Source organism: Passer domesticus, unplaced genomic scaffold, assembly GCF_036417665.1.
Source record: "Passer domesticus isolate bPasDom1 unplaced genomic scaffold, bPasDom1.hap1 HAP1_SCAFFOLD_161, whole genome shotgun sequence".
NCBI lineage: Eukaryota > Metazoa > Chordata > Aves > Passeriformes > Passeridae > Passer > Passer domesticus.
Window position 1 is genome coordinate 4,237 of NW_026989948.1, and position 15,471 is coordinate 19,707.

The 15,471-nt window shown below is 61.0% G+C and overlaps 1 protein-coding gene across 1 annotated transcript; it reads right to left on the reverse strand.

Moving 5' to 3' along the window:
- Positions 1-1,595: 1,595 nt before the first annotated feature.
- On the reverse strand, positions 1,596-15,358 carry TAFAZZIN (tafazzin, phospholipid-lysophospholipid transacylase). The gene is given in 12 exon segments (XM_064406192.1): positions 1,596-1,823; positions 1,866-2,010; positions 3,813-3,890; positions 5,602-5,627; positions 5,630-5,653; positions 6,662-6,724; positions 7,608-7,649; positions 8,772-8,852; positions 9,978-10,063; positions 11,060-11,105; positions 12,205-12,333; positions 14,937-15,358. Coding segments are annotated over 12 exon segments (879 nt in total). The 5' UTR covers positions 15,046-15,358; the 3' UTR covers positions 1,596-1,773.
- Positions 15,359-15,471: the final 113 nt, after the last annotated feature.

Consider the following 15,471-nt stretch of genomic DNA (forward strand, 5'->3'; position numbering starts at 1 on the left):
CAAAAATACACCAAAAAACAGCCCAAAAATACACAAAAAACCAGCCCAAAAACACCCAAAAAAAATACACCAAAAATACCCCCAAAACCAGCCCAAAAATACACCAAATATACACCAAAAATACACCAAAATCACCCCAAAAATACACCCAAAAAAATGCACCAAAAATACACCCCAAAAACCACCCCCAAACCACCCAAAAATACACCAAAACCACCCAAAAATACACCAAAATACCTCAAAATAAATACCCCCCCCCAAAGACCACAGAACACCCCAGTAATAACCCCAAAAAACCCCCCAAAATACCCCGGAGGGCCCCCAAAAAGCACCCCAGGGGAGCCCCAAAAATCCCCCCAATCTCCCCCAAAATCTCCTGGGAGATCCCCCCAAATCTGCCCAGCGGGACCCCCAAATCCCCCCCAAGGGGTCCCCAAATTTTCCCCTGAGTGACTCCAAAATTCTCCCCCAGGGAACCCCAAAACGCCCTGGGGACCCCCCCAAATCATCTGGGGACCCCCCCAAAATCCCCTCAGGACCCCCTAAAGCCCCCCAGATCCCTCTGGGGACCCCCCAAAGCCCCTCATGCACCCCAAAACCCAAAGACCCCCCCTCAACCCCCCCCCTCAAATCCCCCCCTGTGCACCCCAACACCCCCAGACCCCCCTCAAATCCCCCCTGATCCCTCTGGGGACCCCCAAAACCCCCTGGGGACCCCCGAAACCCCCCCAAAATCCCTCTGGGGACCCCCCAAGCCCACCTGTGCACCCCAAAACCCAAAGACCCCCCTCAAACCCCTCTGGGGACCCCCCCTAGAACCCTCTGGGAACCCCCCAAACCTCCCCCATGCCCCCCAAAACCCCCAGACTCCCCCTCAATCCCCTCTGGGGACCCCCCAAATCCCCTTTGGGACCCCCAGAATCCCCCCCGTGCCCCCCAAAACCCCCAGACTCCCCCTGAAACCCCTCTGGGGACCCCCCCAAAGCCCCCTCAGGACCCCCCAAACCCTTCCACACCCCCAGATCCCCTTGGGGACCCCCCCAAAGCCCCAGACCCCCCCTCAATCCCCCCTTCCCCCCCCAGGCGCCCACGATGGACCCCGGGACAAGAAGGAGGAGTGAGGGGTGGGGCCACGCCCGGCCACGCCCACATCTGCTACAAACCACGCCTACACCGGTTACAAACCCCGCCCCCGGGACCAGGCCACGCCCCTAAATCCCCTCCCGGACCAGGCCACGCCCCCAGCCCCATTTTTGGGGGGTTCTGGCGTCATTTTTGGGACCTTTCCCCTTTTTTTTTGGGGTCCAAATCTCATTTTGGGGGGGTCCAAGCCTCATTTTGGGGAGGCTGAACCCCCCCCTCTGTCCCCCCCTCTTCCCAGGGGGTTTTTGGGGGGCAATGGGGACCCCTTCCCTTTTTTCTGCTTCAATAAATTCACCTCGGGTTGGGACTCGCTTGTTTTGGGGGTCCAAAATTCCCCCCCGGGACCCCCAGATTTCCTCTCTAAGACCCCCAAATTCCATCCTGGGACCTCCCAAATTCTCCCTGGGACCCCAAAATCCCCCCAGAGACCCCAAAATCCCCCAGAGACCCCCGAGGTTCCACCTTTTATTGGCACCGTGCACACTTGGGGGGCTCAGAGGGGGGGCAGGACCCCCCCTATGGGGCAGGGACTCCACCAGGGACCCCCTGCTGTGGGGCACGACCCCCAGTTTTGGGGCAAGACCCCCAATTTTGGGGTAAAATCCCCCTTTATGAGGCAGGAGGGTCTTGCTATGGGGCACAACCCAGAGTTTTGGGGTGGAACCCCAAATTATGGGGTGGAACCCCCCAGTTTTGGGGTGGAACCCCCCAGTTATGGGGCAGAACCCCCCAGTTTTGGGGTGGGACCCCCCAGTTGTGGGGCAGGGGGTCCCCAGTTACGGGGTGGGGTGCAGGGGTCCGGGCGTGGCCCCGCAGAGCCTCGAATTCCCGCTGGACAAAATCGGTCAGGGCCTTGCGGAGCTCCACCTGTGGGGAGAGACCCCAAAGTGTGGGGCTGAGAGACCCCAAAGTGTGGGGAGAGACCCCAAAGTGTGGGGCTGAGAGACCCCGAGGTTGGGGAGAGACCCCAAAGTGTGGGGCTGAGAGACCCCGAGGTTGGGGAGAGACCCCAAAGTGTGGGGAGAGACCCCAAACTATGGGGAGAGACCCCAAAGTGTGGGGCTGAGAGACCCCAAAGTGTGGGGAGAGACCCCAAAGTGTGGGGAGAGACCCCGAGCTGTGGGGCTGGGATCCCAGGATCTGTGGGGTGGGATCCCGGGATTTATGGGGTGAGAATCCAGGGATTTATGGGATTGGGATCCATGATCTGGGGGGCTGGGATCCAGGGATTTATAGGGCTGGATCCAGAGGTTTGTGGGGTTGGGATGCCAGGATCTGTGGGGTGGATTTAGGGATCTGTAGGGCTGGGATCCCGGGATTTATGGGATTGGGATCCATGGATTTATGGGGCTGGGATCCCGGGATCTGTGGGGCTGGATCCCGGGATTTATGGGGTGAGAATCCAGGGATCTGTGGGCCTGGATCCAGGGATTTATGGGGCTCAGATCCTGGGATGTATGGGGTGGGATCCATGGATTTATGGGGCTGGATCCAGGGATCTGTGGGGCTGGATCCCGGGATTTATGGGGTGAGAATCCAGGGATTATGGGGCTGGATCCAGGGGTTTATGGGGCTGGATCCTGGGATCTGTGGGGCTGGGATCCGGGATTTATAGGATTGGGATCCCAGAATCTCTGGGGCTGGATCCCGGGATTTATGGGGGCTCAGCTCCTGGGATGTATGGGGTGGGATCCAGGGATTCTATGGGGCTGGAATCCCGGGATTTATGGGGTGTGATCCCGGGATCTGTGGGGCGGGATCCCGGGATTTATGGGGCTCAGATCCTGGGATGTATGGGGTGGGATCCAGGGATTTATGGGATTGGGATCCATCATCTGTGGGCTGGGAAAGAGACCTATAGATCTATAGGGCAACCCCAAGTTCATGGGGAAACTCTTCCCAAATTTATGGGACAAACCTCAAGTCTATGAGATACCTGGGTCAGAACCCCAAATCCGTGGATTAAATCCCAAATTTATATTCCCAAATGTGTGGGCCAAACCCCAAATTTATGAGTTACAATCCCTCTGTATTTCTGGGTCAGAACCCCCCAAATTTCCGGCACAAACCCCCCATATCTTGGGGTCAGAACCCCCAAATTTCCAGGGACAACCCAAATCCCAGGGTCAGAACCCCCAAATTTCCAGGACAACCCCAAATCCCAGGGTCAGAGCCCCCCCAAATCCCAGGGTCAGACCCCCCCAAATCCCAGGGTCAGAGCCCCCCCAAATCTCAGGGTCAGAGCCCCCCCCCAAATCCCAGGGTCAGAGCCTCCCCCAAATCCCAGGGTCAGAGCCCCCCCAAATCCAGGGTCAGAACCCCCCAAATCTCAGGGTCAGAGCCCCCCAAATCCCAGGGTCAGAGCCCCCCAAATCTCAGGGTCAGAGCCCCCCAGATCCCAGGGTCAGAGCCCCCCAAATCCCAGGGTCAGAACCCCCCAAATCTTGGGGTCAGGACAACCCAAACTTCCAGGACAACCCCAAATCCCGGGATCAGAATCCCCAAATCCTGGGGTCAGAACCCCCCAAATTTTTGGGACAAACCCCTCAAATGCGGGGGTCCCACCCAGACCCACCGTGGGGGTCCCAGCCCCCCAAATGCGGGGGTCCCACCCAGACCCACCGTGGGGGTCCCAGCCCCCCAAATGCGGGGGTCCCCCCCAGACCCACCGTGGGGGTCCCCTCGCTGCGCAGCCGCTCCAGGAGGGGCCGGGCGCTGAAGGGGCGCCCCACGACCACCGTGATGTGCTGGGGGAAACGGGGTCAGTGGGACCCCAAAATCCACCCTGAGACCCCCCGAAATCCACCCTGAGACCCCCAAAAAACACCACAGAGACCCCAAAATCCCCCTGAGACCCCCGAAATCCACCCTGAGACCCCCAAAAAACACCACAGAGACCCCAAAATCCCCGACACCCCCCAAAAAAACCCCACAGAGACCCCGAAATCCCCCGAGACCCCCAAAATCCACCTGAGACCCCCAAAACCCCAGAGACCCCGAAATCCCCCCTGAGACCCCCAAAAAACCCCACAGAGACCCCAAAATCCCCCCTGAGACCCCTGAAATCCACCCTGAGACCCCCAAAAATCCCACAGAGATCCCGAAAATCCTCTCAAAGACCCCCAAAATCCCACTGAAATCCCAAAATCCACCCTGAGAACCCCCAAAATCTCAGAGATCCCAAAAATCCTCCCAAAGACCCCAAAAACGTCACAGAGATCCCAGAAAATCCCTCAGAGATCCCAAAATATCCCACAGAGACCCCCAAAAAACCCCCCAGAAATACCAAAAATCAGAGAGATCCCAAAAAATCCTCCCAAAGACCCTCAAAATCCCACAGAAATCCCCAAAATCCACGCTGAGACCCCCCAAAATCTCACACAGATCCAAAAAATCCTCCCAAAGACCCCAAAAACGTCACAGAGATCCCAGAAAATCCCTCAGAGATGCCAAAAATCCCGAAGACCCCCAAAAATCTCACAGAGATCCCAGAAAATCCCTCAGAGATCCCAAAATATCCCACAGAGACCCCCAAAAAACCCCCCAGAAATACCAAAAATCAGAGAGATCCCAAAATCCTCCCAAAGACCCTCAAAATCCCACAGAAATCCCCAGAATCCACCCTAAAACCCCCCAAAACCCCACAGAGATCCCAAAACCTCCACAGAGCCCAAAAATCCCACAGAGATCCTGAAAATCCTTTCAAAGACCCCAAAAACGTCACAGAGATCCCAGAAAATCCCTCAGAGATGCCAAAATATCCCACAGAGACCCCCAAAAAAACACCAGAGACCCCAAAAACGTCACAGAGATCCAAAAAATTCCCACAGAGATCCCAAAATCCTCCCAAAGACCTCCAAAAATCTCACAGAGATCCCAAAAATCTCACAGAGATCCCAAAACAAAAAATCTCACAGAGATCCCAAAAATCTCACAGAGATCCCAAAATATCCCACAAAGACCCCCCAAAAAAACCCCAGAGACCCAAAACCCCGAGACCCCCCCCAAAACTCCCCCTAAATGTCACCCAGAGACCCCAAACCCCCCCCAGAGACCCCAAAAATCCTCTCAGAGACCCCAAAAAGCCCTTCCTTGATAGACCCTCAAAAAATTCCCCCAGAGACCCCAAAAATCAGCAAGAGACCCCAAAAAATTCCTAAAGAGGCCCCAAAAAATCCCCCAGAAATCCCAAATCCCCCCCCCCAGAGACCCCAAATATCATCTCAGGGACCCCAAAACCTCCTTAGAGACCCCAAAAAAATCCCCCCCAGAAACCCCAAGAACCCCCTCAGAGACCCCAAAAATCCCTTCACAGACCCTAAAAACCCCCAAAAAAACCCCAAAAAATCCCCAAAGAGACCCAAAAAAAACCCCAAAAACCCCAAAAAAATCCCCCAGAGCCCCCCAAGCCCCCCCAGAGCCCCCCAAGCCCCCCCAAACCCCCCCATCTCCCCTCACCTGCCCCACCCGGGGCACGTAGGGCCGCTGGTTGGGAGGACATCGCTCATCCCTGAGGGGGGGGGACACAAAATGAGGGGGGGGCACAACCGTGAGACCCCTCCCCAATATCAGGATCACCCCACCCAACTTCCCTGACCCCCCCCATGGCCACAAAATCCCCCCTGGTGACCCCAAAATCCTCGTGGTCACAGCCCAAAATCACCTGACAGAGCCTAAAACCCCCCAGGGACCCCTAAAATCCCCCCCAGGACCCCAAACCACCCTGGGACCCCCCAAAATCCACCCAGGACCCCCAAAATCCCCCCCAAGACCCCCAAAACCCCCCCAGGACCCCCCAAAATCCATCCAGGACCCCCAAAATCCCCCCAGGACCCCCAAACCACCCTGGGACCCCCCCAAAATCCCCCAGGACCCCCAAAACCCTCCCAGGACCCCCCAAAACCCCCTCACGACCCCCCAAAAATCCCCCCAAACCACCCTGGACCCCCCAAAATCCACCCAGGACCCCAAAATCCCCCCCAAGACCCCCAAAACCCCCCCAGGACCCCCCAAAATCCATCCAGGACCCCCAAAATCCCCCCAGGACCCCCAAACCACCCTGGGACCCCCCAAATCCCCCCAGGACCCCCCAAAACTCCCCCCAAACCACCCTGGGACCCCCCAAATCTTCCTCTGTGCCCCCCCAGTCACCCCAAGTCCCCCCAACCCCCCCCCATTCTCCCCTGTATCTTTCCTATGCCCCCCAAACCCCCCCAGAAGCCCCCCCAGACCCCTCCTCTGCCCCCCAAAACCCCTGAGACCCCTCCCAAAAGCCCCCCAGTGTCCCCAAGACCCCAGGCCCCCCCCAAAACCCCTCAGTGCCCCCCCCCCCCCAGGACCCTCCAAACCCCCCTTGGAGCTCCCAAAATCTTCCACCAAGACCCCTGTTGTGCCCCCCAAACCCCCCCAGGACCCCCAAAACCCCTCCCCAAAAGCCCCCCCCAGTGTCCCCAAGCCCCCCAAGACCCCCCAAAGCCCCCCCAGGACCCCCCAAAGCCCCCCCAAGACCCCCCCTCACCCCCGTGCCACAGCGGGAGGATCACGGGGTCCCGGCGACACTCGGCCAGGAGCCGCCCGATGCCTGGGGGGATTTTTGGGGGCGTTTTTGGGGGGCTTTGAGGCCCCAGGGGGGGTTTGGGGGGGGCTTTGGAGCTCCAGGAGGGGTCTGGGGGATTTGGGGAGGGGGTTTGAGGGGGCACAGGGGGGGTTTGGGGTGATTGGAGGGGTTTGGAGGGGTCTTCAGAACCCCACGGGGGAATTTTGGGGGGGGGATTTGGGGGTCTCAAAGGGGTTTGGGAGATTTTGGGGGACTCTGGGAGGGGTTTAGGGGATTTTGGGGGGGCTTTGGAACACCAGGGGGAATTTGGGGAGGGGGCTTGAGGGGGCACAGGGGGGGTTTGGGGTGATTGGAGGGGTTTTCAGAACCCTGGGGAGGATTTTGGGGGAAGTTTTGGGGTCCTCAAAGGGGGCTGGAGGGGGTTTAGGGGATTTTAGGGGGCTTTGGAACTCCAGGGGGAATTTGGGGAGGGGCTTGAGGAGGTTTGGGGTGACTGGAGGGGTTTGGGGGGCGTCTTTAGAACCCTACAGGCAAAATTTGGGGGAAGTTTTGGGGGTCTCAAAGGAATTTGGAGACTCTGGGAGGGGTCCAGGGGATTTTTGGGGGGGCTTTGGAAGCCCAGGGGGAATTTGGGGAGGGGGCTTGAGGGGGCCCAGAGGGGTTTTGGAGTGATTTGAGGGATTTGGGGGGGTCTGGGGGGGTTTTCAGAACCCCACGGGGGAATTTGGGATTTTTGGGGCATTTTTGGGGGGGTCTGGGGGGGTTTTTGGGGTTCCAGGGTGGTTTTGAGGAGGGGTCTGAGGTGGGATTTGGGGCATTTTGGGGTTTTGGGGGGGGAGTTTTGGGGTCTCAGGGGTTTTGGGGAGGGATCCAAGGGGGGTTTTGGGGTTTTTTTGGGGGGTCTCACCCCACTTGAAGCGAGCGACCTCCTGGCCCAGGTTCACTTTACCTGGGGGTGAGGAAATGGGGCTGGGGGGGTCAGGACCCCCAAAATCCCCCCCAGGACCCCAAAATTCCACCCAGAGACCCCAAAATTCTCCTCACGACCCCCAGGGACCCCAAAATCCCCCCCAGGACCCCAAAATCCCCTCAGGGAGCCCCAAAAATCCCCCAGAAACCCCAAAAAAACTCCTGGGGACCCCAAAAACCCGCCCTGGGGACCCCAAAATTCTCCTCATGACCCCCTAAATCCCCCAAGACCCCCAAAGTTCCACCAGGAACCCCAAAAATCCCCCCAGGGACCCCCAAATCTCCTCAGGGACCCCAAAAATCCCCCCAGGGACTCACAAAAACCCCCTGGGGGCCCCAAAATTCTAAAATCCCCTCAGGGACCCCCAAAATTCCACCAGGGACCCCCAAATCTCCTCAGGGACCCCCAAAATTCCACCCAGGGACTCCCAAAAATCCCCCCAGAACCCCAAAATCCCCCCCAGGAACCCCCAAAAATCCCACAGGGACCCCCAAAATCCCCACAGGGACCCCCAAATCTCCTCAGGGACCCCAGAATTCTCCTCATGACCCCCAAAATCCACCCAGAGACCCCAAAATCCCCCCAGGAACCCCCAAAAATCCCACAGGGACCCCCAAAATTCCCCCCAGGGACCCCCAAATCTCCTCAGGGACCCCAAAATTCCACCCAGAGACCCCAGGGACCCCCCCCAGTCCATCCCAGTTCCCATCAATCCCTTCCCAGTCCCCTCCCGGTCCCCTCCCAGTGCTCCCAGTTCCATTCCCAGTCCCTCCCAGTTCCATTCCCAGTCCCTCCCAGTTCCATTCCCAGTGCTCCCAGTCCCCCTCCCAGTGCTCCCAGTCCCTCCCAGTGCTCCCAGTTCCATTCCCAGTCCCTCCCAGTGCTCCCAGTTCCATTCCCAGTCCCTCCCAGTCCCCTCCCAGTGCTCCCAGTTCCATTCCCAGTCCCTCCCAGTGCTCCCAGTTCCATTCCCAGTCCCTCCCAGTCCCCTCCCAGTGCTCCCAGTTCCATTCCCAGTCCCTCCCAGTCCCTCCCAGTGCTCCCAGTTCCATTCCCAGTCCCTCCCAGTCCCTCCCAGTTCCCTCCCAGTGCTCCCAGTACCCTCGGGGAACACGTGCACCCAGTCTCCCTGGTTGAGTTTCTCCAGTATAAAATCCATCCCCCGCTGGTAAACGCCGTCCCCTGCGGCACCAGTTCAAACTGGGACCCTCCCAGTACGGACTGGGAGCAGCCCAGAGCAAACACAGCCCTCCCAGTATGGACTGGGACCCTCCCAGTATGGACTGGGAATGTCCCAGTGCCTCCCAGTATAAATAAGAAGCAACCCAGTTCTCCTCAGCGCCCCCCATTCCCATCCCAGTTTGTCCCAGTCCCTCCCAGTCCCATTCCCAGTCCCTCCCAGTGCTCCCAGTCCATTCCCAGTCCCTCCCAGTGCTCCCAGTCCATTCCCAGTCCCTCCCAGTTTGTCCCAGGCCCCCCAGTCCACTCCCAGTCCCCCCCAGTCCCCTCCCAGTGCTCCCAGTGTCCCCAGTCACTGCGGCAGACGGGCACACAGCGCCCCCAGTTCCATTCCCAGTCCCTCCCAGTCACCCCCAGTCCATCCCAGTCTCTCCCATTCCCTCCCAGTTCCCTCCCAGTCCCTCCCAGTGCTCCCAGTTCCCCCAGTCACCGCAGCAGACGGGCATGCAGTGCTCCCAGTCTATTCCCAGTCCCATTCCCAGTGCTCCCAGTCCCCCCCAGTCCATCCCAGTCGCCCCCAGTTTCCCTCCAGTCCATTCCCAGTCCCTCCCCAGTTCCCTTCCAGTCCATTCCCAGTCCCTCCCAGTCCATTCCCAGTCCCTCCCAGTTTGTCCCAGTCCCCCCAGTCCATTCCCAGTCCCTCCCAGTCCATTCCCAGTCCCTCCCAGTCCCCCCAGTCCATTCCCAGTCCCTCCCAGTCCATTCCCAGTCCCATTCCCAGTGCTCCCAGCCCCCCCCAGTCCATCCCAGTCCCCCCCAGTTCCCCTCCAGTTCCCTTCCAGTCCATTCCCAGTACCCCCCCAGTCCATTCCCAGTCCCTCCCAGTGTCCCCAGTCACCGCGGCAGACGGGCACACAGTGCTCCCAGTCCCCCCCAGTCCATTCCCAGTGCTCCCAGTCCCTCCCAGTGCTCCCAGTCACCGCGGGCACACGGGCACACAGCGCCCCCAGTCCCATTTCCAGTCCCTCCCAGTCTGTTCCCAGTCCCCCCCCCAGTCCCATTCCAGTGCTCCCAGTCCCCCCCAGTCCATTCCCAGTCCCTCCCAGTGCTCCCAGTTCCCCCAGTCACCGCGGCAGACGGGCACGCAGCGCCCCAGGCTGAAGAACAGCGCGTGCAGCTCCCGCGTGAAGCAAATGTCAGCGGCCGTGGGGGTCCTGGGGGGGAAATGTGGGGAGGGGGCGCTGGGACCCCGAAACAGCCCCGGGACACCCCAAAACAGCACAAAAACAGCCCAAAACCAGCACAAAACAGCCCCGGGACACCCCAAAACCAGCACAAAACCACCCCAAAACCAGCACAAAAACACCCCAAAAACAGCACAAAAACCATTCTAAAAATACTCCTGGGGACACCCCAAAACCAGCCCCGGGACACCCCAAAACCAGCACAAAACCACCCCAAAACAACCCCACAACCAGCCCAAAACCAGCACAAAACCACCTCAAAAATACCCCCCAGGGACACCCCAAAAACACCCCCAAAGACCCCCAAAACCAGCTCCCAAAAACACCCCAAAAACAACCCCGGGACACCCCAAAAACAGCACAAAAACACCCCAAAACCAGCATAAAACCACCCCAAAACCAGCACAAAAACAGCACAGAAACGGCCCAAAACCACCTCAAAAATATCCCTGGAACACCCCAAAACTCCCCCAGGGATGCCCCAAAAAACAGCCCAGGGACCCCCAAAACACCCCCAGAGACCCCCAAAAATACCCCTAGAACCCCCCCAGACCCTCCTGGGACCCCCCAGATCCCCCCCAAATCCCCCCAGACCCTCCTGGGACCCCCTGAACTCCCCCAAAATCCTCTGGGACCCCCCCAAAATCCCACCAGACCCTCCCAAAATCTCCCCAGAACTCCCCCAAAATCCTCTAGGACCCCCCTCAGGACCCCCCCCCCAAATCCCCTCAGACCTTCCTGGGACCCCCCAGGGACCCCCCAAATCCCCTCAGACCTTCCTGGGACCCCCCAAATCCCCCCCCAGGACCCCCCCAAATCCCCCCCAGACCCCTCCTGGGACCCCCCCAAAACTCCCCCAAAATCCTCTGGGACCCCCCCAGGACCCCCCCCCAAGACCCCCCCAAAATCCTCCCAGACCCTCCTGGCACCCCCCAGACCCCCCAAAAATCCCCCCAGACCCCCTACCAGCGCATCCTGGGCAGGTTCCAGACGTGTCGCAGCTTCAGGGACCCTGGGGGGGGTCACAGGGGGTCACGGGGACCCCCCCAAAAAACCCCCTGAGGACCCCCAAAAACACCCCCCAAAACCCTTCAGACCCCCCCCCCAAGACCCCTCAAATCCCCCCCCTTCACCCCCTTTAGAACCCCCCCAAAACTCCTCAGCCCCCCCTGGGGACCCCCAGCCCCCTCGAGGACCCCCAAAAACCACTCAGGACCCCCCAAAAACTCTTCAGGCCCCCCCCAAAATTGTTCAACCCCCCCCCCCAGGACCCCCCAAATTCTTCCTCCAACCCCTTTAGGACCCCCTGGGACCCCCCCAAACTCCCCCAGGAGCCCCCAGCCCCTCTAGGACCCCCCAGGACTCCCACAAACCCCCCCGTGACCCCCCCCAAAACCCTTCAGAGACCCCCCAGGACCCCCTCCAGCCCCTCTAGGACCCCCCCGGGACCCCCCCAAACCCTTCAGGACCCTCCCAGGACACCCCCAGCCCCTCTAGGACCCCCATAAACACCCTCCAGACCCCCTGGGACCCCCCAAAACCCTCCAGACCCACCCAAATCCCCCCAGATTCCTCCTTTAACCCCTCTAGGACCCCCAGGACCCCCCCAGCCCCTCTAGGACCCCCAGGGACCCCCCCAAACACCCTCTAAACCCCCCCAGAACCCCCCAACGCCCCCCCCAGCCCCTCTAGGGCCCCCCCAAACACCCTCTGAAACCCCCTAGGACCCCCCAAACCCCCCTGGGACCCCCCAAAACCCTTCAGACCCCCCCCCCCAATCTAAGTCCCTCCAGGATCCCCCAAAACCCTTCAGAGACCCCCCAGGACCCCCCCAACACTCTCTAAATCCCCCCAGGACCCCCCCCCCCAACGTCCCCCCAGCCCCTCTAAACCCTCCCAGGACCCCCCCCAACGCCCCCCCAGCCCCCCCAGGACCCCTCCAAACACCCTCCAGACCCCCTGGGACCCCCCCAAAACCCTTCAGAGACCCCCCCGCCACCCTCTAAACCCCCCCAGGACCCTCCCAAACATCCTCCAGACCCCCCCCAAAACCCTTCAGAGACCCCCCCAGGACCCCCCCAACGCCCCCCCCAGGACCCCCCCCCGGGTACCCCAGAGGTGGGGGTCGTCCATGCAGGAGGCGTGGTTGGACAGGGTCAGCAGGGGGGTCCCGGGCCCCCTCCTCTCCACCAGCTCGTGCAGCACCTCGGCGTTGTGAACCCGCAGCCGGTTCAGGTACCCTGGGGAGGGGTCCCGGGGGGGCTTGGGGAGGGGTCCCGAGGGTCCCCAAGGGGTCCCAGAGGGTCCCCAGGGTTGGAGGAAGAATTTGGGGGGTTTTGGGTGGGTCTGAAGGGTTTTTGGGGGTCCCAGGGGGGTCTGGAGAGTGACTGGGGAATTTGGGTGGGGTCTGAAGGGTTTTGGGGGGGGTCCTCAAGGAGGTTTAAGGGGGTTGGGAGGGTCCCAAGGGGTTCCAAAGGGGTTGGAGAAGGAATTTGGGGGATTCTGGGGGGGTCTGAAGGGTTTTGGGGGGTCCCAGGGGGGTCTGGGGGGGTCCTTCGGGGGGTCTGAAGAGTGATTGGGGGGTTCTGAGGGGGTCTGAAGGGTTTTGAGGGGTCCTGGGGGGTCCTCAAGGAGGTTTAAGGGGGTTGGGAGGGTCCCCAAGGGGTCCCAGAGGGGTTGGAGGAGGAATTTGGGGGATTCTGGGGGGGTCTGAAGGGTTTTTGGGGGTCCCAGGGGGGTCTGGAGAGTGATGGGAGGTCCCGGGGGGGGGTCTGGAGAGCGATTGGGGAATTTGGGTGGGGTCTGAAGGGTTTTGGGGGGTCCTGGGGGGTCCTCAAGGAGGTTTAAGGGGGTTGGGAGGGTCCCCAAGGGGTCCCAGAGGGTCCCCAGGGGTTCCAAAAGGGTTGGAGGAAGAATTTGGGGGGTTTTGGGTGGGTCTGAAGGGTTTTTGGGGGGTTCTGGGGGGTGTCCCTGGGGGTCTCAGAAGGGACAGAGGCTCCTAAAGGGGTTGGGGAAGGGTCCCTGGGGGTCTTAGAGAGGCTGGAGGAGGAATTTGGGGGGAGTCTGAAGGGTTTTGGGGGGTCCTGGGGGGTCCTCAAGGAGGTCTAAGGGGGTTGGGAGGGTCCCCAAGGGGCCCCAGAGGGGCTGGGGGGGTCCCCAAGGGGTCCTAAAGGGGTTGCAGGAGGAATTTGGGGGGTCCTGGGTGGTCCTCAAGGAGGTCTAAGGGGGTTGGGAGGGTCCCCAAGGGGCCCCAGAGGGTCCCCAGGGGTTCCAAAGGGATTGGAGGAGGAATTTGGGGGGGGTTTGGGGGGTCCTAGAGGGGTTTGGGGGTCGTGGGGAGGGGGCTGGAGGGTGTTTGGGGGGGTCCCAGGAGGGGGAGAGGGTCCTAAAGGGGTTGGGGGAGGGGGATTTGAGGGGTCCTGGGGGGGTCTGAAGAGTTTTGGGGGATCCTAAAGGAGCCAGGGTTGTTTGGGGAGGGGTCCCAAATATATTTGGGGGGTGGTCCTGAGGATCTGAAAGGATTTGGGGGGGGTCCCAAACTTATTTGGGGGGGGAGGGAGCAGATAAAGATAAAGGAACGGGACCCCCGCCCAGACTGGCTCTGGGGATGACAAGGGGGTCCAGGCGGGATTTTTTGGGGAGGGGTCTCCCCTCAGAACCGGGATCTGGGGGGGGTGTCTCCCCTCAAAACAGGATTTTGGGGACGGTTTCCCCTCAGAACTGGATTTTGGGGGGGTCTCCCTTCAGAATCGGAATTTGGGGGGTCGGTTTCCCCTCCTAACTGGGATTTTGAGGGGGGTTCCCCTCAAAACCGGGATTCTGGGGGCGGTTTCCCCTCAAAACAAGATTTGGAGGGGGGGGAGTCTCCCCTCAGAACAGGATTTTGTGGGGAGTCTCTCCTCATAACTGGGATTTGGGGGGGGTCTCCCCTCAGACCCGGATTTTGGGGGGTTTCCCCTCATACCCGGGATTTTGGGGGGAGTCTCTCCTCATAACCGGGATTTGGGGGGGTTTCCCCTCATAACTGGGATTTGGGGGGGTTTCCCCTCAGAACCGGGATTTAAGGGGGGTTTCCCCTCAGAACCGGATTTTGGGGCGATTTCCCCCCAGAACCAGGATTTTGGGGGGGGCCTCTCCTCAGAACAGGAATTTTGTGGGGGTTTCCCCTCAGAACCGGGATTTGGGGAGGGGTCTCCCCTCAGACCCGGATTTTGGGGGGTTTCCCCTCATACCCGGGATTTTGGGGGGGGTCTCCCCTCAGAACCAGAGTTTGGGGGGGGTTTCCCCTCATAACCGGGATTTGGGGGGGTTTTCCCCTCAGAGCCGGATGTGGGGGTCGGTTTCCCCTCATAACCGGGATTTGCGGGGGGTGGGGGGGTGTCTCCCCTCAGAATCGGGATTTTAGAGGGGATTCCCCTCAGACCCAGGATTTTTTTGGGGGGGATTCAACTCAGAACCGGATTTTGGGGCGGCTTCCCCTCAGAACAGGGATTTTGGGGGGGATTTCCCCTCAGAACCGGGATTTGGGGGGGGTTTCCCCTCAGAACCGGGATTTGGGGGGGGTTTCCCCTCAGAACAGGGATTTTGGGGGGGGTTTCCCCTCAGAACCGGGATTTGGGGGGGGTTTCCCCTCAGAACCGGGATTTGGGGGGGGTTTCCCCTCAGAACAGGGATTTTGGGGGGGGTTTCCCCTCAGAACCGGGATTTGGGGGAGGGTCTCCCCTCAGACCCGGATTTTGGGGTGGTTTCCCCTCAGAATGGGACTTTGGGGGGGTTTCCCCTCAGAACCGGATTTTGGGGGGGGTCTCCCCTCATACCCGGGATTGGGGGGGGGGTCACTCACGGGTCCACACGCAGCTGTAGGTGCCCACCAGGCCCGTGACCACGCGGCTCGCCAGGGCCCAGCGCCGCGACGGCTCCGCGGGGAACGGCCACTGCACGGCCAGCGGCATCCTCGGGGGGGGCACCGGCCCCCGGCCCCCCCCGGGACCCTCCGGGACCCCCCAAAACCCCCCCCGGGACCCCCCAAAATCCCCCCCGGCCGCGCTGCCCCCGCCGCGCTGCCGTAAAGCGCGCCGCACGCCCCTCAGGCTGTCGTGCAACAACGCCGTCAAGCGAGGCGCGCTCCGGGTAGCGCCGTGGCGCGGCGCAGAGGAGGGCGCGGGGGGAATTCGGTGCTCACGGAGACGCCTCGGAGGCGCCGGGACGCCCCCGGGGTCCCCCTAAAACTCCCTCGGGACCCTCCCGGGACCCCCGGGCCGCTGCCGTAAAGCGCCCACGGTGTTGTCGCAAACTCGGCGGGCAGGAGGACCCGGGGCAGACGAGAGGCGCCGGGCGGAGCGGCCAATCCCGGGGCGCTCTAGGAATACCATAACCAT